General features: G+C 40.7%; 1 protein-coding gene and 1 pseudogene across 1 annotated transcript; both read right to left on the reverse strand.

Annotated features, from left to right (window-relative positions):
* Positions 1-606: 606 nt before the first annotated feature.
* Positions 607-26,954, reverse strand: C7 (complement C7). Its single transcript, XM_027708070.1, has 18 exons — positions 26,799-26,954; positions 26,447-26,502; positions 25,864-25,939; positions 24,769-24,910; positions 23,850-23,991; positions 22,916-23,054; positions 22,142-22,264; positions 20,834-21,077; positions 20,068-20,181; positions 16,267-16,433; positions 15,034-15,262; positions 14,286-14,457; positions 13,828-13,915; positions 12,421-12,553; positions 11,439-11,630; positions 8,927-9,023; positions 4,192-4,376; positions 607-2,262 (listed from the first exon to the last, which is right to left on the reverse strand). The coding sequence occupies exons 1-18, from the start codon at positions 26,802-26,804 to the stop codon at positions 2,075-2,077; spliced, it is 2,493 nt and encodes an 830-aa protein (XP_027563871.1). The 5' UTR covers positions 26,805-26,954; the 3' UTR covers positions 607-2,074.
* Positions 18,066-19,361, reverse strand: LOC113980851 (annotated as a pseudogene).
* Positions 26,955-27,490: the final 536 nt, after the last annotated feature.

Genomic DNA, 27,490 nt, shown 5'->3' on the forward strand with positions numbered 1-27,490 from the left:
CCCGGGCAGATGGAACCCGTTAGCCCTGTGAGGCCATCCATCTATGAGAAGGTCACTCTAAACAAACCTATGTCCTGAGGACCTCACTGCCATTGTCCAAGCTTGCTTGGCCCCGGCAGATGAACCTTAGGATTAAAGGGTGGGCTCAGTTCAGCGCAGGCTGTGTCTCACCTAAAAAATCCATTGCGCAGGCTGGAAAGGTAAAAAGACCTTTCCCAAAATCTTCGTTCGGAAAGATGGGCCATTATATTTATTGAGAAGATTATCACACAACCTTATTGTTTTTTGGAACAGGAATTCTCAACATTTCTTGAGGCTCTGTGCTGGTTTTCTACATTTCTCTATGTTTGAAGACATGAATCATCAAGTCACTATTATTTCTGTGTTATCTATCATGAAATTTCCAGGTGATTTTCTCTTTTCTTCAGCAGCTATAGAAGCTATTGCTACCCAGTGGGCTCAGGGTGTAATTACATGTTGTGCCAGTTGCCACAAGAAAAAGGTTAGAAATTGTGGACAAGTGACTGGGGAGTAATCAAGTGGCAAACAGCTGAATGCTCTACAAACATGGTACTCTGGAGCAAATAATAAAGAGCTAATAGACAATTAAATTTATTTGGATTTTATTCTACTTACTTTCATCTGTATACTATTCACAAAAATTTATTATTTGCTATTAAAAAAAAAATTATTTTCCAGACAGCATAAAGGTCAGGACGTCCTTTCAGCTAGTGTGGTGGTAACCTTCCCCCAACATAGCTGCCTCCACAAGAGAGAGTCTCCCACGAAAAGCATGCTGCTCCTGATCTGTCTTACTCCTCATTGTCAGCATCATCCAAAGCAAAGCTTTTCCAGCTGAGGGTAGGGATTACACAAGGAAGCTACTGGTAGAAACATGACTACCAAGAGAGATGTTTCATCTTACTATCTCATTGATAGTAAGAAATAACATGCCTTGCTTTAAAAGCATGCATGTTTCTTGCTGGTAATATTGCACTTGCCTGAATACCCACTTGCTATCCAGCCCTTTGACCTTGTTTGCATTCCTGAACAGTCAGAAGGGATGGGACTGCCAACACAGGTTCATGAATGAACTTGTAATATGTAAGCAAAGGTGTCACTATCTGACTGCACCAGAGAGCATGCTTAGCTGTGTAAGGAAAGAGTGAAAGAGACTTCTTTTATTCCAGAACAGTCTTTGAAGACTGTCCAAAGGTATTTCCAGAGGGACTGCATACAGAATGTCTCCATTGCTGTGAGGATAAGTTTTCCCTAACAGCTGTCTTTAACGAAGTTTTACTGTGGTGGAAGGCCTCTTTTTGCAATGGTCTGTAAGGAAACTGGTCTTGGCACAAACATAAATGCACGTGACAGATGCAACTGAGTTACCTGTGCTCCTTGTAGCTCATGATAACAATGACAATGTAAAATGGCAATATTTCATTATGTGGTTCTGTGCACAAAAAGCTGCAAGCATAGCTGTGTTCTCATTGCTTTAAGGTGGCTTTCCTATCAATGCACACTGTTTTGACCTTTAAGCCCATCAGGCTCAAAAACAGGTTCAGTGCTGTGTGCACTGTTTGCTCAACTGAATAACACACAGTAGGAATAAGATGCTTTATTAAAAGAGAAGAATCATACCTCCTGCTCTGTAAAGCTTAGTCTATATGTTTTGCTGATATAGATCTACTCAATGCAAGCATATGTGTGGCTTTAGTAAAAATAAATTTACCATGTCAGACATGGTAATCCATCACTATAATAGCTACTTCGGCACTTGCACTTCAGCAATATTTTTTAAAATTTGATGGAAATATGAAGTAAACATGCCAGTGCTAAGGCTAGTGCCTAAGCAAGAGCTCTATTGTGAGCAGTAGTGGCAAGTACATGTCTGTCTAACGGAGAGCCTCAGGCCTTGATTCAGAGCTGACCAGATGCATAATCTCATCAGCTGCAGTGGATTTCACAGCAGAGCTTACATTTGGCAGAGCAAGGTTCAAAATATGTCCTGCCCAAGAGCCGACACATTTTGAGATATCCCCTGGCAACAACTAAAATAAACCGTAACTGTATCTTATTTACTCTGCACATCACAGGGCCTTATGCTGACAAGGGTGACAGCCTGCCCCTGGCATCTGAGCTGCCCAACCTCGCATTCTGTCATGGTCTGATGGGCAGCAGAGCCGCTCACTTCAGCACAGATCTGGATGCCTCCGTCCTCACACAGAGCATCTTCATCACAAACACAGCTGTTGGATTGCACTAAACAAAAAGCACAGAGGAAAAACATTCAGGATAGCATCCAAGTCACCAAAAAAAAAACCCAAAAAACCCAGACTAAAATGTTTCCAGTAAAACTGTAGGTCTGACAGAAATTTTCTGGAGGGTGCTCAGCACAAGGAAGACATGGATCTGTTGGAGCAGGTTCAGAGGAAGAAACAAAAATGATCAGAGGGCTGGAACACCTCTCCTGTGGAGACTGGCTGATAGAGTTAGGGTTCTTCATCCCGGAGAAAAGAAGGCTCCTGGGAGACCTTAGAGCACCTTCCAGTACCTGAGCAGGGTTTATAAGAAAGATAGGGACAGACCTGTTAGTAGGACCTACAGTGGTAGGACAAGGGTTAATGGTTTTAATCTGAAAGAGGGCATATTCAGACTAGATATTAGGAAGAAATTTTTTCGGATGAGGGTAGTGAAACACTGGATCAGGTTGACCAAGAGAGATAGTGGATGCCCTATTCCTGGAAACATTCAAGGCCAGGTTGAATGCAGCTCTGAACAACCTGGTCTAGTTGAAGATGTTGTGGCTGATTGCAGGGGGCTTGAACTAGGTGGCCTTTACAGGTCCCTTCCAACCCAAAGCTTTCTATGATTCTGTGATTCTTTCCCTAACCTAATTCCCTAATCCTTTCAGTAATATTAGCTGATACTTAGGATCTGTGGAACAACTAGAAGTAGAAACAAGTGGGGCACTGCTGGGGCTTCCTCTGCTCAGAGAGGCTGATTGTGTTTGTGGGAAAAGCTTGCTCAAGGTGCCTCAAAGATTTCTCTGATGTTACTGCTTGAACTGGTTCGTGTATTTACAACTCCAGTGCTCAGATAACATGTAAGATGAGAGATCTGTCCTTGGACACTAACAAACTGATCATGCAAACCCTTACGACTCGTATCTTTATTTTCATACAGGCAGTTTCACTAAGATTAAAGTATTTGCTGCTATAAATAAATGTGTGTAGCTGTATCAGTGACAATCACATAAGAAGATTTTACTTGAGATTTATTTTTCATAACAGTGGCTTTGTTTTGGTGTTGTATGATTACATTTTTTTTGCCAATGTTTGTCTTTGCTGAAGCTTCAGCTAGTTTGGATTATCTTTGTTTTTTGTTATTATTTTTGTCTGTTCAAAAATAATAACTGTTAGACAAAACAGATGAACTCATATCAAGTAATCCTTTTTATTTTCAAATTATAACAATAACTGTGCCTCTAGCTTGGCAACTTCTAAAACCCTAATTTATTTCTTCATCTTGCCAATTCCTGGCAACCCTCCATTAAATGCAACATAGTGTAGGACACTCAGGGAAAATATATCAAGGAACTTGAAAACTTCCACTGCAGACAGGTTACAAAAGACAGGAACTATTTCCTCTGAGGGAAGAGAGCTCACCTTTGATCACTGTGTGAGAAATTGGGGATAGACAATGAAGAACAAACAACAGTAATTGGCTTTCCTAGCTAGTATGCAATAAGACGTTTAAATCCTTGCCACAAGATACTGCCAGGGAGACTGCTTGGCAAATTTCTGGAAAGGTTTACCTATTTCTGTGGGCAGTAAGGACTCCCACAGGTAGAAATAGTGAAAAAGAGTAGGGCAAGGGTTTCACCCAAAACTTCCAGTGGACCAAAATGTTGACTCGCTTAACAGGGGCTAGCAATAAGCTTTTCCTGCAGACAGTGTACTTTGCTACAATATCCTGTGGGGGTTTTTTTTCCATGGTTGGAGATTCCTGCTGTGTTTGGATACCAAACACTGGGCTGATGGTTTGAATCAGCTTAGCAGCGCATGATGCTTCTGGGAGGAACTGGAGGTGCCATACCAGGACAGACCAACTGCTAATGTGTGACTGGGGGTAAAGACTTCATTTTGGTCATATGAAAAATTTTGCTTAGAATTATGAAGAATCTCTTACCATTGCATTTTTCCCATGAACGGCATGATCCACAAGGTATTTCAGTTGTCTGGGATATTTTGCAGTTTTCTGCATTATTGAGAGAATATTTTCTGCCTGTGCACTCCAAGGCATGCATCTTGCAAACAGTTAAACGTGTGTTTCTCTTAGTTCTTTGATCTGTAGCACAGGTGTCCAGGGAAGGACTGAAAACAAAAGAAGGGATTGCACCATTTAAATGTGCTTTGTCTTGGCACATCTTAAAAAGAGCTGAGGGAGTGGAAAATATTCAGAGTCCAGTTCCAGTTTCTCTGTTCATTGAAGTACATCCTAAGAGTGCAGCAAGGAACTAAAGACACAGACATGTGAACAATCCAAACTTCTTCCTTCTCCATGTTGCACCTTAGCAGAGTCAAGATCTGTCCTATCTGAAGGACACGGATATTGCTGTCTATTTGCCATTGATCTCAGTAGCAGTGAGAGACTTTAGATAAAAATACTTCAGACCTCAATTATTCTCTAATTTATGACATATGCAGGAACATAAGTACATACACAGAAAACATTTTCATACATATAATGATATATATGAACATGCATAAATACTTTACAAATATTTTACAAGTATTTCTTAATTTTAATACATTAGGATATGCTTAAAGATCTTTATGCTGCTGTCCTTTAAAAATCACAATTTTTACTAAATAAAATCTTATGATTCACCACCAGAGACCAAAGATACTTCTGGAAATACACATGCATCTCCACAAAATTTTATGAAAAATATTTATCCAGGAAACTTGCTGGTGTATTTCTTGAAATGTGGATAGTAATCTAACACCCACAAAAAATGTGTAGAAGTGGCAATAACAATTCTTGGACAACCTTAAACTGTATTTATTTTGGGGACAGTTCCAGGAAGTTGTCATCATTTGTGATTCATGCTCTAAGTGTAGGAGTGGAGGGAAAAAACCCTCCTATTACTTCTATGTTTTAATCTCAAACCCCAATCTTCTCCACTTGTTCTCAATGCAATCAGTGGCATCTGTGTGGAGCGAGCAAAAGAATGACTGTCTGGCGCAGGGAATACTGTGCTTTCCTGGGTGCACTTTACAGCCATGGGTAAGGTGCAGCACAGGCTACCAGAGAGCAGAGATGCTCCTGGGAGATGGAGAGCTTTGAAATTCAGCCCTGAAGTCTTATTTTCAGCACAGCCTCTCATTTTGAGCTCACAAACACTCTCACAGAAACTTTTAGTGTCTTATGGGTCGGTTCTGAAGGCCAATATCAGCTAAACAGGTGTTTGGTGAGCAGGAGAGACTGATGAGGTAAAGACACATGGCCCTGATGAGCTGAGTGAAAGGAGAGGATAACTCCCTGTGAAAGTGGCTTGTTGGAGGAGGGAAGAATTTGGAAGATGGAAATCTAGGGAGAAAGTCTTGACACAACCTTTACTCACTTGCTTGTCAAGCATTAAGGTGACTTTTCTTCCCCCTGCCCCACCCCCCATCCCACTCCATGAATTAGAAAGTGGGTTTTGATCTATAAATGAGACACTAAGGAAAAGACCCTTCTCCAAGCTTTTGGAATGGTTCTTTGAAAGATGGTTGGAAAACTCTTAGAAGAGCTGGCTCTACAGAAATTTTAAACTACCTGTAACATAGTGCCTCTTTAGGATATTTAAAATATGACATGAAGTTCACTAGTTGAGCCTGAAAACTTTGATGCACCTGCCTGTGACCAAATATTTTTAGTAACAACATTACATCTCTCACTTAAGTTAGCATCCTCAACTGCTAAAGGTCCCTTAACTGCTGTGCTTAGTCAAAATACCAGCCACAATACCACTAATAAAGTTAGTTGCATGAATTTTCCTTAATGCTCTTTTGATAACACAAAGAATGAGGTTAACCCTCTCATTCTGAGGCACTGCAAGAGGACAGCCCAAGGGATATATAGCACCAAGCAGCTGATAAAGGAAGCAGGTGTATTTGCATGCACGTGTGGCTGCACAGCCTCTGAGTTAGTGAAGCACTGCTTTAAGTGTTTTCTTTGCAGACAGAGTTATAAGAAAAACTCCATCTTTAAATGTAGTCTTAAACTTGGGAGAACAAAATGTGTTCCAGGGAAAGCAACTAATCTGTAATTAAGTTGTTTGTTATATTTAAAATTGTTCAGACACCTTCTTTCCTTGCCCAAGTGATAAATCTCATCTGAGTCTTAAGGTCAAAATCTTGTACACAAGGCAGCCTAATTTATCTGAAAATATTAAGACCAGACCTTTGCACTAATCTGCCTGCTTTGCACCACTTTAGCAACACCCAAAAGAAGAAAGGGAGATGATTTAACCAGCTGCTGAAGTATGAATCCAAGAGTTCATGGACTGTGTTGCCAAACTCTCGCTGCAGTACAATGCCTCAAACTGTCTTGAGACTTTTTTAAATATTTACTATAGCTGGGTCATCCAGGAGAAAGCCAGTGGGCATCAACATGTTCAGATGCATAAGAAAAAGAATGGACAATCAGCACTCAGAAGAGAAATTAATAATTTGCACTCGTTGCTAAGAAAGGATATTTCCCAAGGCTGGGAGCACCACAGCAGTGCAATAAAAATTATTACAGACAAGGAATAATCCTTGTAAAGCGAATGTGAGAAATGTAATATTTTTACCTGAAGAAGAAGGCTAGGATAATAAAAACATTTTACTAATATTTTATATTGTGAAAAATTAAATAATATCTGTAAGTCCACAAATACCTTCTTTCTCTCACCTACAATGAGAGGTAGGAAACTTTTGGTGAAGTGAAAAATTCATCATGCAGCAAATGATATTAACTTCCTAAAATTACATTCAAGACCCTAAGTTGTAATATACCACAGTCCAAGAACTCTCAGGAGAGAGATAGACACTGTGCAAATAAATTTGGAGGAAAAAAGAGGGGATAGTACTTAAAAATGGTCAAATCTCATGTTTCACTGTGGAGATAGCTATTAGCTCCTGGAGACTGAGGTTCCATCTGAATTAACACACCAGCTGTTCTCTGATCCCTTCCTTGTGCTAGGGACAGTTTACACAGAGTAGCTGGTGTCCATACTCTCTCTGGTCCCATAAGATGGGGACTGCATCAGACCAGAACGGTCTCTGACCCTAGTAACTCCTATGCTGTGCCTGGAAATCATCCAGGAATTGGCTCTTGCCAGATGTCTACCAGGAGCTGCTTTAGTGATTTAGCAGCTTTGGTGCCAGAGATTGTTCCCTTGCTCTAACTGATGAGAATTGATCTAACCTAAGGCACCATACCATAGGGACAAATTACCCCTCACCAGCCTATTCTGGGGTTTTTGTGCTGTCCTGGGCTGCCTCTTGGAAACTGAAAGGATGGAGAAAGCCATGGTGTTCCTAAGTTCCCACACGAACTCTTCTTTTTCCCAGCTCTCTTCAGGGAAGAGGCTGGTGCTGAAAGCCACTGCCACAGCAAAGCAAGTTACTTCTGCTCTCTGAGGAAGGACCAAGATCTGCTTACATGCCTTACTCCTACAGCCTTAACAGGTTGGAATATTAGTCTGCTTTGACAGCTGATGATTTATCTTTCTATCATTAGATGTGTTATTTCAAGACAGTGAAAAGATGGCATCAGGTAACAGGAATGACTGTTACCAATCTTCTTGCTATTTTGAACATAATTAAAAAAAATAGAAACAGACACGTAGTAGATTAATTATAAATGAAGCTTAAACAAATAACTAAATGTAATTCATTTAACTTCCAAGGTTACTATGACTCTGCCTATGGCCTTCCGTAGCATTGTAACTCCCCTCATATTCTAACTAACCTTAACACACCCATAAACCAGAGAAGGGGTTGTTGCCTTGTTTAAATAAGTATTGAGAGAAAAAGACCAGGACCAGGTTATATAAAATATTTAGGTGTTTAAGGATAGGAATAGTTACTTGAGATTACATCAAAGTTTCTTCCTCCTACTACACATGGATAAGACAAATTTGGTCTGTTGTCCTGGAATTTCCAAACTGCTCAGCTCCTGCTGTCACATAAACCTGGCCAAATTTCATCTAGAGCTCACACTCTGTGTGATGACTTTATAGGAGATATCATCCAGTCTATTGCAAACCAGACCAGATGTTGGAGTGCTGAGCTCTTTGGCACATTTGACCATCAGCACCAGGTGATGTAATTTCCTTACATTATTTCTTCTGCATTGCTTATTGCAGAATATAGCCTTAGATCAAACAGGAAACAATAAACCCTGATCTGCAAGCCATGAGGTCAGGAAAGTGATGTGATTGGACTACGAAGACTGCTCTGTAAATGTGAGATGAAATTAGATTACTGTGCCTTTCATAACCCCACAGTCTCTCAGCAGCAAAAAGAAATCTACTTTATTTCACTAGCTCATAGGTTTAATATTTATGTCCCAAGGGCCTCTGTTTAAGTTTTGCTCCATCTCCTAAATCCTGAAAACATAATTTTATCTTTTTCCATCTATTTCACAGATAAAGTGAAATTATCTCTTCACCTTCCATCACTACTAAATTCCATCACTACTAAAGCCCACTGACAGTTGTGACAAGGCAAGTAAGTGATGAATAGGACATTGATTGAGCTGTAAAGAAAATTACAATGCCTCCTTCTCATATGAGTAAAGCTTTCTCCTCTGTTATGGACTGAAGACTTAAGAACTGTAATGGGTCTTGAATAAAGTGAGAATGTATTCGCCTAATTGAGCCTGAACTTACCCACACTCATAGGGCATTTTACACACACATCGTGACTGATATACCTTCTCCCATGGCTGACATTTAGGCTCTGTCACTTCTGGTTTCACACTGGGCACTGAAGTAGAAGAACACAAACAGTGATATTAAGGGTCAGAAAAACAAGGGCTGTTACAGGTCTACTCTGAAATTGTCAGTTGAGTTTAGCAGGCACTGAATTATACAATCATGACATAAAGTCACATTCTGCATGTTCATTAAAAGTATCTACTTTTAATGGAAGGAAACAACACATTGAAAAGATATGATACACTTTGCAAAGTTACTGTGCGGTAATTTATCTATGGGTCACAAGTCAGATGGAAAGACACAGGTACTGTGTTCAATCTTAAACATTCATCTAATTTCTGCTGCAGCTATTTGTTTCTTCTAAATTTAGCACTGCCGAATTGTAGATGGGAATGGCTTTGTCATTAGGTTTCAGAGTTACTGACTTCACTGCTGTCACTAGAAAAGGTAAGGCTCCAAAGTCCGCTATAGAAATCCAAATATCTTCATACACTGATAGTAATGAAAACTACAAGTTCCATTATGAGCCCTCAATCTGTACTAACTTTAAAAATAAAAACAATAGTAATTCTTGGGGAATTTTCATCATTGCCGATGTTCCGTTCTTTAAACACACAGTTGTATTCCAAACTTTGCTAAACATTTCTCTGGAGGTTTCTGTAGCAAGTAACAGCAAATCTTGCTAAATCCATATGGATGCAATTTCTGAGGAGGTTTTATCCTGATTTGTATTTTAGATTATGTGTCTGTTAACATGAAACTTTAGTACTCCAGAATGTTGTTGCCTTTCTCAAAAAAAAAAAAATCTCTCTTACAAATTAAGACTGGCTAAGCAAAATAGATGGACAGAAATTACCAAAGAAGAAGAAAAAAAGAGTTGCAGTGCATTGCAATAAAGACAGCAGGCCCAACCTTGTCTTCCTGCAGAGGGGTAAATTTTCACCAAAAATCACTGCATTTTCTTCATCCCTGGGGTTGCTGGTTGCAGAGCTGATGGTTGCGGACACTCTTGCTGACTAAATACTCCCATTCAAACATATCTATGCCACTATGTCTGTGTATACATATTTTCTTAATTTTTACCCTTCTTATCTCATATTCCTTGGGTTTTTAACTCCAGTTCCTTGGATTTCTAATCCAATTGTTGTCCTTTTTTAAAAAACTTTTGTACTAATATAATGCTCCCATAGAGTGAGGCACAAGCTGTTCCTAAAGGTAGAAGCATTTGAAACTTTCTAATTATTTCTGGAATTTTAGAATGTGATGCAAAAATACACCAACAAAACAAAACAAAACAAAAACAAACAAACCCCAAAACAAAACAAAAAAATGAACAAAACCAAAACCACCAAAATCCCCAAACCAACCAACCAACTAAAAAAACCAAGTTAAAATCACTGAGGGTAAGCCTAAGTAACTGACAACATCAATTCAGCATTTGCTGCTCTGGCACTTCAACAGCAGTGAGTTGTTTATGTACAGCTATGCAATTCCTTCTGAAATCCCTACGCTTCCTGTGAATTTGGTTATGGCACAGTAGCAGGTGACTTACACCAGGAATTTCACAGGACTGTTGTCTTTTGAGGTCTAAGCCTGACTGTCACCTTCCTCTTCCCGCAGGTGAGGCAACCTCAGGTAGCAGTTGGCTGATAAGGACAGGACAGACAAGAAACATAGGACAAGACTACTCTTCTGCAGCAGTGACTGCTGTCCCCAGGAGAATACAGGAACATCTGGGACCTCAGGTGAAGTTGTTACTGGCTTGAAGCAGCAAGCTGCTTGGGTGCCCCTGTGTGACTGATCAGCACTACAGCAGTGCTCAAGAGAAATTCTTGTCTGTCTTCCACAGTTGGAAAAGACAGCTTAGGCAGAGCTGCTGAGTGCTGTAGCCCAATTCCCCTTCTGCTAGTGACCGCCCATATCAACCCAGAGCTTACACAGCACTCACCATGAACTTAAAGCAGCATTTTTCCATCGCTTCCAGTTCCTGGACATTTACTTCATATCAGCTGTGCGACTGTCAGATGAGCAAAAGGAGTCACCCAGCCCTCTCCTTCTCTGCCATGAGAGGCGGTGGTGTACGGAACAGTTTCCACATAGAAAAACTCTGTCTCTGCGGTGCAGTTCATATAGTGGTGGTTTTATACAACATGGGCGGAAAGTGAAGTATACTTGGGTGTCAGAATAGACAGCATACACCCCAGGCAATCTCTTAAAATGTTGTTAGTGACAATATGTGATAGCAATAGGGGAGTGTGAAGCAAAAAACCATAAGGAAATCTCACATGAATTGCTTTAAGGCATCTTGTTTGAACAGACCACAGAAAACACATGTTTTCTGGGCTTCCTGCTGGTGGGTTGTCACTGTATCGCCAATAGCTCTGTCTATACTTCAGCTACATAAGGCATAGTCAGTCCAGGAAAGAAACTTCTGCATTGTACTTGCAGGACTGGAACGGCTTACCTGGTGCCTTGCACTGGATAGTCTTCACGTCGGGAGACCACTTGAGACTGGGCTCACACAAAATGGAGTGTGCCCCTTCTAAGTGCATGCTATGTGGGCAGGACAGAGTTATTCTCTCACCAATCTCATACACAGCTTTCCATGGCTCTCCTTGCAAACCCCCCTCCAGGTCGGGCAGGAGACAAGCGGTTTCTAAGGATTGAAGCATTCGATATAGCCACAGTGAATCAGTGGATTGCATAAAGCAACCACATATTTTATCTTCTCCTAAATTCCTTAACAAATTGAATGGTAAGATTGCCTGATTTTCCTGTAGAAACATATCAATCACATTAGTGCAGGATATTAACTCATCACACCTGCTAAATATGCAATACTAAGGACATAGTGGCAGTATCTTCTCCTGCTGCCTGCAGGTGCAGCCTAGCTTTATGAGGGCTTCTCTGTCCTTAGGACCTGGTTCTGTTGAGAGTTCATAATAGGGAGTAACATCCTGTAGAGAGAGGTCATACATACAGGATGCTGGGGAGGCCATGTACTGATACACAAAGAGATAACCTCTAAACAGTGTGGACTAGCATATGTGGACAGTCAGTCCTGCTTGGAAGGAGAAAAGGATGCTGTTGAAACACAGCGCTGAAAATTCCCATGGCTCTTGCATATAGCTACAGGACTTGCATATAGCCATAGGACTTGCATATAGCAATGAAGTGTTTCCACAGGAAGGAATTCCTGGACTGGAATTTAGTCTCCGTTACTTCCAGCCTTTCTTAAAACCAGACTTTATGGGTGTGTTTCTCATTCAGTATTACAATATCTAGATTCACAATAAAAGTCGATTTAGACATGATTGTGACTAGGGAACTGGGAAATGAGGGTCTGTGTTTTCCCCCTGCTGTCGCTGGAAAGCAGGTGTTCCAAGATGTTTCACTGGAATTCAGAAATGGAATTGTATTTCAAAACAAGAATCATTTAGACATACCTTGGCAATATCTGTCTCCAACTTGCCATTGTAAATTATCACCACACTTAGCAACAGGATCACCAACAAGAGAATATCCATGTCTGCAAGCATAAACAATGCTTTTCCCGACAGGGTATGAGTTTTCAGCATTCTGAAAGAAAATAAACAGGTGAAATTTTAGATATACAATATTAGAACTACCAGTAGCACTGAACTCTCTTTGATTCTGGGATGCAGTGGCTGAGAACAGTGAGAAGTATTAATGCTTCTCTACAATGCACTGATGAGAGCATCTGGAATATTGGGGGCAATCCTGGTTATCAATAGTCAGTAAATGTGATCAAAAGGGATATGGAACAGTGCTCTTCTGATGATGCATAAACTAACTGCAAATATGGCTGTTATCAAGCATTAGCAGGGCAAGATAAGATCTTGGACAACCTTGGGCTGGAGGGAGATCAGTAGGGAGATAATGTTTTTGCTAATTCTTAGGATGGGATGTTATCAGCTTTCAAAAGTTTAATATGGTGGACTGGAAGACACAGGTTTTCTCTCATTTTATATCCCACTGTCTTCCAAGGAGAGATCTTATGAAAAATTGAGACTACTCCATGAGTTGCACCTTTAGTTTGTGAACCAAAAATATCAATGTAGGAGACAACTATTGACTAAAAATAAATAAATAAATAAATAAATAAATAAATATTCCCTGGCAAAAGAGGGAGTGCAAGATTTTGGATCTTGCCTCAGTTAGCAGTTGTGTAGAGACAACCAACTGATTTTTCTAAAACTAATCCTTTTATCTATTTATTGAGCAAGAAGAATTTTGACAGCCTGATAACATGGAGAAGGTATAATCCATTCCTCCAAGGGAGGAATTTAGTCTCCTTTTTTAAATAGGCCCAAGTTACAGGTAGCCAAGTACCTTGACAGATCACAGTTTCACCAAGGAACAAGAAAGTGGAATGGTGAGTTACAGAGTGAAGATTCCTAAAATCTGTTTATAATTTTGTTATATTTTGTTTGTTGGATGACCATGGACAGTTTACTTTCTGTGTGTTTTTTTCTCTAATTTTCTCTAATTTCCTGTGATTTTATATGTAATTCATATGGCTCAGAAAACTTTTAATAAATACCTAGGTTAAAGGACTTTTCTCTGTAGGTACTATCATGCAGAAAAGTAAAGATTTTATTCTGATTTTGGGGGTGGGTTTTTTTGGATTTATTTTATTTTTAGCGTGAAGTTTGGGATATTATCATGTAAACTTCAGCCAGTGAAAAATACTGCACAAGTTGCTATACAGTAAGTCTGATATTAAGCTTACCAAGAAAAATACAAATTTGCAAATGCACATCTGTATTAACTGTAGTAAAGACATTGCAGGTAGGGATAGGACAGATAACAGAGCAATAGCAATAACTTACTTGAACAAATCCACTTTCCAAGGGAGGAGGAGGTGAACAGAATTTTGTAGGAGTTATGGATAAATCAAAACAGTGTGGTTCAATCAAGCTATGAAGCAAACAAAAGTACAATTTAGTTTAAATTTAGTCTTCTTTCTTTTCAAAATGCTACACTTCTCAGTGAAGCCTGTTTTCAAGGCTATTATGCTTACATTTTCATCACAATTTTATTTAAATCAGGTACTGCCAGGCTATCCAAGAGAGTGGTAAATAGTATGCTGTCAAGTTTACTGGCTTTTACCCCATTTTCTAGTCTTACCTTGTATTGGATTCACAGCTTCTGAATTTCATTTTCTCTCAACTGAAATATTAAAGCTCAGCAAGTGATCTTCTCCCTGAATTCAATAGCTTATGCACCCTTCTGAAACAAATTTTTAAATCTTTCTGAAGTTGTGCTCCAAATGTTTTTTATTGCTTACCGAAGATGCTGCAACTCTTCATCTTCACATGGTCTGCTTTCACTCTGCTCTCCTATGCAGGTCTTCCCACCCCCACTTGGGGAGGGGTTGTTGCAGGTTCGACTCCTCAATTTTCTTCCCCCTGAGCAAGGACTCCAAGAAGACCAGCAGCTCCAGCGTCCATCAACAACACCTATTAAACATTTGGGAATATTTCACATTAAACCACTCTATTTAAACCACTTTCTCTTTAAAGCACTCTCTGTGAGTAATTTAAAGACACAGGCTGTTCAAAGCTAGTGATGGTCCCAATTGTGTCCTTACAGAGAATTCCAGATTGCAATTATCTAATCTTCCATCTTTCCCCAACTTGCCTTGTACATTCCACAAAGGCTATATATTATCACTTTCTGAGAGAACACAAAACCAGCTATCAGCTACAACTAATTACAAAATTAAAAAGAAAAATTTTTGAAGTTATTGATACTGGTTAATTCAGGATATGTACTTAATTATAGATGGTAACATTGAGTAGTTAGTATTGTCCACTGTATTTAACATTAATAATAAAACCAGCTCTTTGTTAAGTACTATTTAAACATGTTAAACAAAGACTCAGGCTTGACATGGCCCTCCCCATGCTGTATGTCTGCAATGGTACCTGACCCAAGCAGGCACTTCATGGGTGTGCAGTGGGACAGACAGACTCTGGGAGCAGGAGGGCACAGTTTGTTTCTTCTAAACTCTCACAAATTTAAAGAGTGCTGACCTGGCTGATCTTGCACGAGAGTTCCCAGCTCACAAGCTGCTCCAAAGGTGTAAGGCTTGCAGTAACACACACATTGTGTTCCTTCCACAGCTGGTTCACCACCATTCTGGCAAGGCTGACATTTGCAGGGATGATTTTCACCCATATATTCTTCAATTGCTTGTTTTAGGTAATGCTTTTTGACTGAGGAGCAGGGTACTTCCTTTACCAGCTCATATAATGGTGTTAGCTACACAGAGTAGAGAAACATGTAAATTAAACAGTTATGATTGGGATATAAGGCTTTAAAAGCATGCAAAATAATTTGTGACATACGCTCCTGCACATGGGAATTAGCACATTAGATGTTTTAATTTGCTGACTAGCTAAAATCTTATGTTAGTATTTAATATTAGCCTTTTTCTGAAAAGTTAGCTCTGCTTAACACCATCCTTTAAAGCTGTTGGTAGACCAGTCATGTTTAAACATATTTGAACTATGAGGATATGATTGAGACAAAAGTGTAACACAGACTACCAGCAACCTGGATTCTCACCCAGCTGTTCCTAGCATAAAAAACCTGGACACTTGAACAATCCACTATGGTATTTCACAGAACAGTGATTAAAGGTAACAATAATTGAAAATATTTTTTAATTTCCATTGCCTATTTTATATTATATACTTTTACATTTAGCTGAAAACTTCCTGACAGAAATACTTTGGGTTTATACCATTCTTCAGTATGTGAGCAGTTCCCAAAAGGGACGTAGACAAGGTCTTAGTCAATATGGCCACACCGAGCTCTGAAGAGTTTGACTCTCAAAATCTCTAGTTATTTTAAGCTTCCGGATGCAGAGTTAAGGCGGAGGGATAAAAGGGATACACAGAAGTTTGCAAGTGAAGTGGAAGCCACACAGATATGCCAATATGCATTTCAGGAAAGACACTATCTCAAATCTGGGCTTTCTCCAATGATAGGGTGACCCTCTATTCCTAATCAGAACTCCACTTAAGTCACTGAAGGCTGGTAAGATTATAGGTATTGACCTGCCTGTGGACTTAGATTTGTAATGTAGCTAATCATATTAACTTCATGGCATTTTCTTCCCGAGAACTTTTCTTTTTTACAAAGTGATCTGAAAACAAAATGAGTGTAGACCACAGCCTGATTAATCACCAGCTGTAGCTTAATAATTTCTCCCCTTAAGGTGATCCCATCTGCTCACCTCTGCTTCAGGAAAATAGCCTTACCTTTTTTTTAATTACTCTGGGATAATCTGTCACTGATGCAGCCCACAAGGTGTAGCTTCGAGTGTTCCCAGCAGGATTATTCAGCTCTAGATAACTAAGGCCAGCAACAGCACCTGGGCTTCCTCCTTCTATGTAAGGGTCTCCTTTAATCTTATTACCACTGCTTCCTGTAGATTCAGGATAGGAAATACAGAAAATATTGGCATTGCTATATTTACAAATGAAAATAGAAACATTACACACAAAAACTATGCTAGCAAGTAGTGAAAGGACTCGCTAGTACAGTTCAACCACCTTTGTCTGGATCAAGAGCTCTGTAGTGTGTTTCCTTGGCTGGGTTTTGGTAGCAGAGGGGCTACAGGGGTGGCTTCTGCTAGAAGCTGCTAGAAGCTTCCCCTGTTCCGTGGAGCCAATGCCAGCCGGCTCCAGGACGGACTTCCTGCGCTGGCCAAGGCCAAGCCAATTAGAAGTAATAGTAACGCCTCTGTGATAACATATTTAAGAAAAGAAGATTGTTGCGCAGAAGAAATTCCAGCCAGGGAAGAGCAGAGTGAGAACATGGGAACAACAGTGCAGACATCAAGGTCAGTGCAGAAGGAGGGGCACGAGGTGCTCCAGCTGCCGGAGCTGAGGCCCTGCAGCCCGTGGTGCAGACCATGGTGGAGCAGCTCTCACCCTGCAGCCCATGGAGGAACGTCGGGGTGCAGAGACCCACCTGTAGCCCATGGAGGAGCCCATGCTGGAGCAGGTGGATGCATGAAGGAGGCTGTGACCCTGCGGGAGGCCCAGGATGGAGCAGGGTCCTGCCGGAGACCTGCAGCCCGTGGAGAGGGAAGCCCATGCTGGAGCAGGTTTTTCCTGGGTAGGACTTGTGGCCCCTGTGGGAACCCACGTCGGTACAGCTCATTCATGAAGGACTGCACCCATGGAGGAGTGACCCTGGGGACAGCAGTTTGGGAAGAACTGCTGCCCGAGGGATGGACTCACATTGGAGAGGCCCATCAAGGACTGTCTCCCATTGGAGGGACCCCACGGGAGCAGGGGAAGGACTCCTCTCCATGAGCAGCGGCAGAAACAACAACTGACCATAACCCCCATTCCCCATCCCCCTGCACCACTGGAGAGGAGGAGGGAGAACATGGAAGGAAGGAGTGGTGGGGGAAAGGTGTTTTTAAGACTGTTTGATTTCTCACTCTTTGGCTCTTATCCTATTAGTAATAAATATTAGTACTATCCCCACTTTGACTCTGTTTTGCCTGTGAAGGGAATCAGTCACTGACCTCTCCCAGCTTTTATCTCTACTTATGAACCCTTAGCTGTTTTTGTCTCTCTCCTCTGTCCAGTTGCAGAGGGAGAATGAGAGAGCGGCTTTAATGGGTATGTGGTGTCTGGCCGGGGTCAACCCACTACAGTCTTTTTGGTGGCCTGTATGGGGAATCATGAGGATTTTGAGATAAGGATAGTAATTGGGAGAGGTAACAGGCAAAACAAGTTCTGAACAGTGCTAAAGAATTAAATGATTGTGGGGAATTTTTTGCTGTAATTGTGGTAAAGATACAAGGGGTGGATTTTGTGTAAATTGTCCACTTAAGTTTGGTGTTATAATGATGTTATTTTGATTTCTGGTTGGGGAAATTTTTGTTATATTCTGTTTTGGTAGGTTGTTACTTTTGTTTATGTAAGGGAAGGCTGTGTGATGAATGTGGAATTTAAGATTCTTAAATATGTGATTCATAGAGGCGAGGGGTGGAATGTCCCAGTCCATCCATCCTCTTCCTCCCCACCATCCTCCTCATCGGTCACATTGGTGTACTGGGCCAGGAGAGCAGCCTTCCTCTGTTTCTTCTCCTGGGAGGAGACCTCCTTGGCACGATCATGGAGATGGGCTTGATGAGCCCCTTGAGGGTGATGAGTTTGTAGAACTGAAAGACCTCACAGGCCAACATGTCCAGGCTGTGTTTCTGCATCACCCCCAGTCCTTTCTGTGGGGCTGGGGAGCAGAGTTCCATGAGGTAACTCAAATAGGACTTGTCAGAGCTGATCTCGTAATAGTGGATGTTGCCATCGCCCTTCCCAGACAGGTACAGCATGTGGGTGTCGGAGTCGTAGAACGGGAAGAGGAGCTCTGAGAGCCCATCGATCTCCTCCTCGATCAGGGGCATGGACAGGTCTTCCTGATCCCGCAGGGCGATCTGCCACGTATTCCAGCGTGACACGCCCACGGTGAGCAGCCTCTTGGTGCTGCCCAGGAACACCACCCTGTTGACACAGTGGTTCTTGCAGCTGGCCTCCTGCAGGACCTGCCTGTAGTGTGGCTCCACCACGCGCGGCTTCTTGTCCTTGCAGGGGGTGGCCAGGAGGCTGCTGTCTGTGTTGAAGGACATGCATAGGATCACATCCCTGTGGCAGTCGATCTTCACTGGCTCCCTAATGTCCAGGTTCCAGATCAGGACCTTGTAGTTGTAGCCAGCACTGAAGAGGACGTTGTTGTTGGTCGGGTGCCACTCGACCAGCTTCATGCACCAGCTGTGCCCGTAGAGCTCTAGTATGGCCTCCGTCATGTTCCTCATCAGCCCACCCTCAGGAATCTCCCAGATTTGCACCGTGGTGTCCTCGGAGCAGGATGTGATGTTGTTCTCAATGAAGGGGTTCCACTTGATGTCCAGCACAGTACCCTGGTGCCCACAGACCTTGGTTGGATCTGGCCTGTCTGCTCGAGGGGGATGATGAGGAAGGAGCCGCCGCCAGTGCTCTTGGTGACGATGGCGAGGAAGCAGGCGTTGACGGCACAGAAGTGGTTGTCATGCATGTTCTTGGTGATGGGAACGCCATCGAAGCAGTGCTCCAAAATCCCTGCCTTCTGGCCAGTCCATAATCTCTTCCAGGATTCCCGGGAAATTGGGTTTTCCCATTCGGGCTCACTGTGTGATCAAAGCTACCCACTGGTAGCTTTGGTAAGCACTGGTAAGCACTGGTTGCATGATGTGTTGAGGGGATGTTCCCTTTGAGCATCCAGTGCAGCACGGGCAAATACGGTACCAAGAGAAGACATGTTTCTGTTCCAACAACTTCTGAGGTGGCTCGAACCCCCTCATAGGCTGCTAATATCTCCTTTTTAGTTGGCGTGTAGTGGGCTTCTGATCCTCGATAACCCCGGCTCCAAAACCCTAATGGTTGACCTCAGGTTTCTCCTGGTATTCTGTGCCAGAGCCTCCAGGTGAGATCATGCTCCCCAGCTGCCGTGTGGAGGATATTTTGCACAGCTGGTCCTGTTCGAACAGGCCCCAGAGCTACTGCACGGGCTATCTCCTGTTTGATCTGCTCAAAGCCCTGTTGTTGCTCAAGGCCCCACTCAAAATGGTTCTTCTTCCGCGTCACTCAATAGAGGGGGCTCACAAGCTGACAGTAGCCTGGAATGTGCACCCTCCAGAAACCCACAAGACCTCTGCAACTGGACACAGGAGAGAGTCAGAGAGTGGCTTTAGTGGGTACCTGGTATCTGGCCAGGGTCAACCCACTACAAGCTCCTACATTGATAATATATAAGAACTATCTGTTTTTGCAAGTGTCTTGGCAGCCCTGACTTATGGTGTCCAGAAAAGTGCTGTTTACTGGGAAAGCATTAGCAATAATTGATGAGCATTGGAGAGCCTTTTAAACCAGGCACTTGGTGTCTGGGTTCAGCATGGTAGGACAGAATTCAACAAAGTTATCAGCACCTGCTCCTCATTTTGATAGCTATTTAGGATGAGATGAAGCTTGGACATATAACAACTGTATGAGTCATCATTGAATATTTACCTGAAGAAGTCTGCAGTAATTCATCCAGTTTGCTGCATGTCACTTTCTTCTTTTTCACAAAGAATGCATTCCATCCTGATGTGGTACACTCGTATAAGTTTGTTATGCTGACACCTGTAGATAATCCATCCATTAACAGTACTGTACACAGAAAGTGTGTTGGATTCATTTCTGAGTTTCCCGTTGGCTAGAGAGGTCATGAAGTACTATGCCTAAATTAGAAGGCAACTAACAAGTATGTGTGTGCTGTGGGAAGATCCACATGTTGGAGCCTATGGATGGAGGCTGAGAGATGAGAGGTGTATCTGGAAAAGGTTTAGTTTCATTTATTTTCTCAGCAGTCTCTAATCCTGCAGCACTGCTCCACACTGATTACCACCATAGGTGTCACTCTAGTATTTTCTCTGTTTGTAATTTACTGTGTTTTACACAGTTTTGCCCAACCTTCATCTCCAAGTGACTTTAAAACTTTAACATTGTTTGAAATTTATACTGGCACTAGAATTGAAGCTTAGCCTGATGAGGTCCTCAACTGACTATCAAATATTTGCTATCCAGAGTGCTGCAGGTCAACCACATGGATCTAGAACTAAGTGTTGTGGTTTGAGCCCTGTTTTTAGTCTTCTTTCTTTTGCTCATGAACAGAATGCGGTGACTTGTAGAAGTCTTTTACTTGATTTTAGATATTAGCTGGGAAAACATGCAAATAAATTTTTATTCTTGATTATTGACTTTGTTTCCTGCAACAAATACGCTAGTACTCTACCTTCTGCTTTCATTTTGTCAGTATCCATATAAAAAATAACTTTGTAGTGGCCTCCTAGAGATCCAGAGTGTAAGAAATGAGTCCCAAAATGTTCAATAAGTCTTCGATAGATGCTGTAGTCATAGACAATGGGAAGGTTGAACAATTCCTTCCAGAAAGACTCCGCAAGAGTGAGGAAGTCGGGGCGGTTGTTAATGAACTGAGCAACTTCCACACTGTTCTCAACAACCATCAGCTGCTTACTCTGTGGGAAGAAAAAAGGCATCAGTCATGCTCCATGTCACTATCAGAGTGGCTCCCACTAGCAAGGTGGCATGTATAGTCCATTGGCTACTAACCAACAGCCTTACATAGCTGTCTCATCAACCCAATCAATACAAAAAGAACACCTTGAAGTCAAGAAATATCACTGGACTTTTATTTATACTTGCTGCAACATCTTTCTTTTCCTCCTGTGTACTTGAAAACTAGCATAAGCATAAGAAAGGAAAATATCACTCTTCAAAGCTAACTGTGGCTTCCAGAACTGGGAGCCTGGCAGTAGGAGGTTAACAAGCTTTTTCTGAAAGCAAATCAGAGGCAGTACAGAGGTGTCCTTTGCACCTTGTTTTGTCTAGATAAGTCAAGGGTCTCCAGCCATTTTGAGGATGCTTCTGAGTTATAAAATCCTATATGCCTACACAGTATTGTTCATTTCAAACTCTCAAAGTTGCTTTTGAACTTTGTTAGGCTGAGTCTCAAAATATGTCATTGTTAGTTTCTGCTTGGGGCCACAAAATACACGCACTTGTTATTTGATTTTATTTGCTATAACATATAGGTTATATTCATCATTGAGAGTTACTCCCAAATTATTTATCTCCTTTTAAAATAAGATAAAGGTATAAGCACTGTGACCTCCTGGCTGTTAAAGACATGAGACATCTCTCCTAATGGAGTTCTACAAATGGCAAATGCATTATAAAGTAAATTAACATTAATCACAGAACTATTGCAAATTTTTTGCTCCAAGGTACTGACCAAAAAAAAAAAAAAAGGTAATAAATCCCTAGTAAAAATGGAAAAGAATCAATTATCTGAAGAAACTAAAAGAAGTCAAAGTTTTTCTCCCTCAAAAGTGAAGAAAACAGCTAGTAAATAAATAAATAAATGACTAACAAATAGGTTTTATGGGATATTTAATGTCATGCACTTTGTGCCAAAAATGTCTGGATAAAATAAATATTTGTATCTCACCATAAAAACACATTAAAAAATGATGAAAATGTTTATGCAAAATACTAAGCCACAGTGACAACTTATACATACCTTTCGCAGACTTTCATTCTGTGAATTACTGCGTCTATTTGAGTTTTCATACCTCTCTGTATGTTTCATATAAGACCAGGTGCTGTTGAAAAACTCATAACTAAAATCATTCTGAACTTTGACCTAGATGGTGAAAGATAGAAGTCTGTATGAAGAGGTTCATACAGGATTTTAAAATTATAACATAAAGAGTAGAGCAAGTCCTTACTGATGAAAAAAAAGCTGATGCGTTTTCCAGGCTGAATCCATTTCAGATTTCATAAAAGGTACTGAATACTATTGGAAAAGCATTCATCTGTATATATGGATGTTAATATGTGGATATTAAGTATTTATATTATGAAATAAAGTACACTAAGGATTGTTTGGCATGCTTTTGATAAATGTGAGACAAATCGAATCTCTGAGACAGTGACTTCAAACAAAGCGTATCTCAAAGATTTACACAAAGCACCTCAAAGCCTTGCATTTCACCCCCAAAACATTTCTTAGGGTGATTCAAGCCACTACTTATACTAGGGAGATGGCTTTACATTCAGTCTAACTGTGAGAGATTTAGAAATTACATTCAAGTTTAATCTTTTATTTTTTTGCCTTTTATTTTAGCAAGACATACAACAATTTGCATTTCAAAATACTGACTGCAGAGAGGGAACAGGTGTTGTTGAGCTGTGTTTAGGGAACATACCTGCCAAGGGCCCCTGCAAGCTTTGCATCATTCTCCCAGTTTTAATCATGACTGTAAATACAAAGCTGTGCTTAATGGAAACATACCTGGAAAGTATAAGCAAGAACACTTTCACTCAGCCTGTAGTATTCTCTCCCATCGCCACTAAAAACCTTTCTGCATTGCCCTCCAAAGCTTTTTGTGTGAATGACTCTTCCCTTGGTCTCACCAGTAATAGCATCAAAGCTGCAAGAAGAAAAAATACGAAAGGTCATTAAGACAGGGAGCCAAAAATTACAGAGCCATTATAACTGAATGATGGATCTGCAAAGTAAGATGTTTTACCCAAGAAAAGGGGTTATCGCCTGACAGACTTCTATACATGCAGAACTGCAGTATGCATAGCATGTTACAATATTGAAAATTAAATGTTGGATTTGTCAAGAAAAATGAACAGATTTCATTATGTCTTAACATTAAGACGTTCGTATCTATCTCAACTGATTTTAAATTTTATTGTTCAAGCAATTACTGCAACACGAAAACAGCAGGGCATCCATCCCAAAATGTGGCTGTTTTTATTATATATGAAGTATATTGCATAACAAGGGATATAACAACACCAAAGACACTTAAGATAATTATTTTTCTAAGTTGCAGATGGGATGTATAAACAGAAATCCATATGGATCTACAGTACTAAATGCAACAGCAATGAATAAAAAGAATGAGCTGACTCATTTTTTCCATGATGTAAATCATGGGTTATTAGTTGAAATTTAATTTTATATCTTAGAAGCTGTTTTTCAATAACAGGAATGAAAGACTAAAAGCTTTATTCTGTGCTTCAGATCAAAGGACCTGTACATCCTGGCCACACTGAGCCACCGGCATGATGGAGGCAGTTCTACTGAACACTTTTGCATATGGGATGTTTTACCATAAGCCCAGGAAGTCTATCTGCACACCTAGAGCTTGTAAACCCATCAAAATGTAAATGTATGTGGCACCAGTAATATTGAGCCTGGCACAGAACATTACCCTGCTCCTGTGAGTTCTGAATTTGGAGGTGTTTTGTCAATATCACATACAGTTTTCTTCTCTTCACATCGATCTTCATCTGCACCATCTTCCTCACAGTCCTGATCGCCATTGCACACAAGGGATGTGCTAATGCACTGGCCTAAATCAGAACAAACATGCATAGGCAAAGGAGTGTTTGTTAGTTTAAAACCAGATCAGCTAAAATCAAAGCAGAAGTCCTATTTATCTATTACATCAATTAGCATATTCACTTCCATGATGAACAGTCTGTGCCCACAAAGGCTTGTTGAATATAGCACACTTGAGGGAACCACAGCCATTTGAGGCCTATGACATATTAAGAAAACAGTTGACTTCTAGATTTATTTCCTAAGCTTTCACCCTCTGACCCTATCACCTATGATTAACTGTGATTATCACTCTGGTAGCATCAAAACACGTTTATCATGGTCCTCTGTAATAAATGTCTACCTACTGAGATAATGTGCTCTTCTGTGAAGGTAATGGAAGCTGCTTGGATACAATGACTGTTCTATGGAGCATTAGTTTCCAGGTGGTTTCCAAGATACTTCGATATAGCATAGAACAGCTTCAAACAATCACATCTAAGGTTGTACTCCTTAACTACCTTCTCATAATGAAAAAGACTGTTCTATGGGGCAAACGAGTACGGCAGAATGAATTAAAGAGAGTACCAGGGCTAAGCATATTATCTGCAATGCTCTGCAATGCTCCAGATGAAATGAAATCCATGCAGAGTTAAGGCTGGGAAAAAAGGAAACATCTACCTAAATCAAATTCATCTGTATACCAAGAGTTCTGCAAAGACATTGCCCATTTCCTAAAGTTCAAAGATAACAAGGTTTTCTTCTTAACTTCATGACTAGAAAATGGGGAAAAAGATCTTGGATGGTACCTGAGAAACACCTAAACCGATCACCACAGCCATCCTCTGTTGGACATCCCCTTGTGGGGGTGCACGGTCTTGTTTCAAAGGCATCCCCAGAGCAGGGGTTTCCCCCATACTGGCCATAAACTGCTACTGTCCGTCTCCGAACCTGAATGTAAATCAAGAGATTTTAGGAAATCCAACTGTAAAGCAGGAATAGTGTGCTAGTGTCAAGACAATGCTACCACACTGCTGCTGTAAGGAAATGAGATATTCACTATTTTTTCTGAGAACAATCACACCTGCTATTACCATAATATGATAAAAAACCCATCAAGTTAATAGAAAGACAACTCCTTTATCTATCAGGTCTTTAGACTGATGCATAAGCTTGGCTTGGTTTGTTCAAAAATGTAATACGTAACTGAAGAGAAGAGAAAGCTGCTAAGAAATTTCTGTCTTTTTTTTACATTCTTAATAGGACCAATTATGCCTGATATGAATTTGTTATTAAAGTTTCTCAGAGTAAACAATACCTTTAAAAATATGGTAAAATCTAAAATCAAGTGGGCTACTTTTTGTTCCTAAAAAAAGTACTGTCTCATGGCACGTCTTCAGTTTTGACTAATCTGTCCTTAATTGATGCAACATCAAAATAGATGAAAAGGAAAATCAAAAGCAAGTGTCTTGCACATCAATAGAGTTTCAGTGTAAAAATCATCAACTTAGTTTCATCAAGGGTAACACTTCACAACTAAGTTTTCTTCCCTTGAGATGTGACACCACTAATGAAAAATCAGTGAAATTGGTACAAACCAGCATCAGTGGAGGAATGTCTGTGTTTACCAAACAGTTCAGTCGAGCTTTTTGAAGCCATCACCAAAATAAAAAGAGCACAAATTATTTTACAACATGAACATCCTAGCTTTGAAAGGGAACATACTGGGAACAGACTAAGAATTTATCTTCTGAGTTCTCTGCTCTTCAGCCTTCTCATTTTGCTGGGGCTTTTGTCTGACACCTGATTTAGGGTCTTAAAGATACAGTGGCTCCTTAATTACCAGGAAAAAAGCACATATGCTTATGAGGTCATGAGTACAGAAAAGATGTGTCCATTTGTACCTGTTTTTGAGTACAGCCATCGCACTCGGACCAAGGGCCAAAAGAATTCCAACGGCAATGGACTGGAGGGGAACGGCTGCTTGAGTAGGTTTTTTTTTTAATTAAAAAAAAAGGAGAGAGGAAAATCATCAGTGATTTCCACCCATAAACATGAGTGCAAAACTTTCCTAAACAGTAAATCAGACCTTCAATAACAATTAGGATTATGATCAGGCTTTCTATAAAATTGCTTGGATTTGCTTTTCATAGATAAAAATGAAATCAGTCCCAGCTTAGTCACTCAAAAGAAGAAACTAGACACATTCACCCAGCCTAAAGATCAGCAACGACTCTGTGCAACTATAAAACAAGTTTCAAAGACCAGCTTCACACTGTAAATCAGGGATAGGGCAGTCCCCATCCAGAGATGGGCAGCTGAGAGGGGCTGTGTGTGCCACTGATGGCTGTGGCAGTACTGACACCAACCAGTGTGTATTTCTCCCAGGAAATACATCTGAAGACCTTTTTGAGCCCTGCCTCATGTGATGCACCTTAATTATACATGCTTAGCCTTCAGCATGTAGTTTATTAAATAAATATTCACCTGGAAAAAATGGGAAAGAAGCCTGAAACTTCCAGCAACAGAAAAATCCCCAGCACCTGAAAAAAGAGAAGTAAAAGCAAACTTACTTTGCTTTTCTGCTTTTTTCTCCCTCTTTCAGCTCATACAGCTGTTGAAGGTTTCTGCAATTTTTACACTAATCAGCTAAGAAATAAGAAAAGTTCACACTTATTTTTTCAGCCGTGTTGTGCAAGCTTTTGTTTTTAATTTTCTTATTTCTTGCAGTGTTGTCCAATTACCTTTTCAGCTAACTATTTCTCCATGTAAAATCCTATGTCATTACACTTGACATATTCAACTTCATCAGTACAAATAAAGTAAGCAACTGTCTTACCTTCATGTTAGATGAAATACTCAGATATACAGCAATTACCAGGGAATATGCACTTCCAGCATTCTCAATTCGGCAGTCAAAGGAGTCAGTCAGTCTGTCTGCTGCTGTTCATGTCTTCTCACTCTGCCTTGCTGTTCTGCTTTTCTTTCCCTAAAAGGGTTGAATATTGCCAAGGAATTTTAACCTTAACCCATCCAGTCCTCCCCAGGGACAAAGACTGCTTTGGGAACTCCTCAGTGTTTTTAAGATATATAAATCAAATGTTGGATGTATTGACTGGGGTTGGCAAAAATTTGTAAGGAGCACTTACTGGAAGAACCATCATCTTTTCCTTATCTTCTCTCTCACAGTTTCTTTCCTCTGAACAAGATTTTTCAGAGATCTTGGGCCACACACAGTACACCACAGCTGAGTTCACAGCTTCAGTAGGAAGAGCTGCTCTTGATAAAGCTGATGTTGCTAATCACAAATCTTCATTCTCCCCTGAAGTCATGCTGATTTTTGTGTATCAGTTTTCACACTGAAAATCAGCTTATGGATCTCAATGCAAGTTTTGGTCAATTATGTCCTGGTTCTGCCTGCTTTTTGTGGGGATACTCATACAGAAGAAGAGTACTTCATTTTCTCTTTCCTCACCCTGCCATCCCTTCTTATTTTTAGTTTTGATTTGTTTCACTTACCAGAGCTGACCC

The sequence above is a fragment of the Neopelma chrysocephalum genome, unplaced genomic scaffold (assembly GCF_003984885.1).
Source record: "Neopelma chrysocephalum unplaced genomic scaffold, ASM398488v2 Primary Assembly neopelma1_95431, whole genome shotgun sequence".
NCBI classification, from domain to species: Eukaryota; Metazoa; Chordata; class Aves; order Passeriformes; family Pipridae; genus Neopelma; species Neopelma chrysocephalum.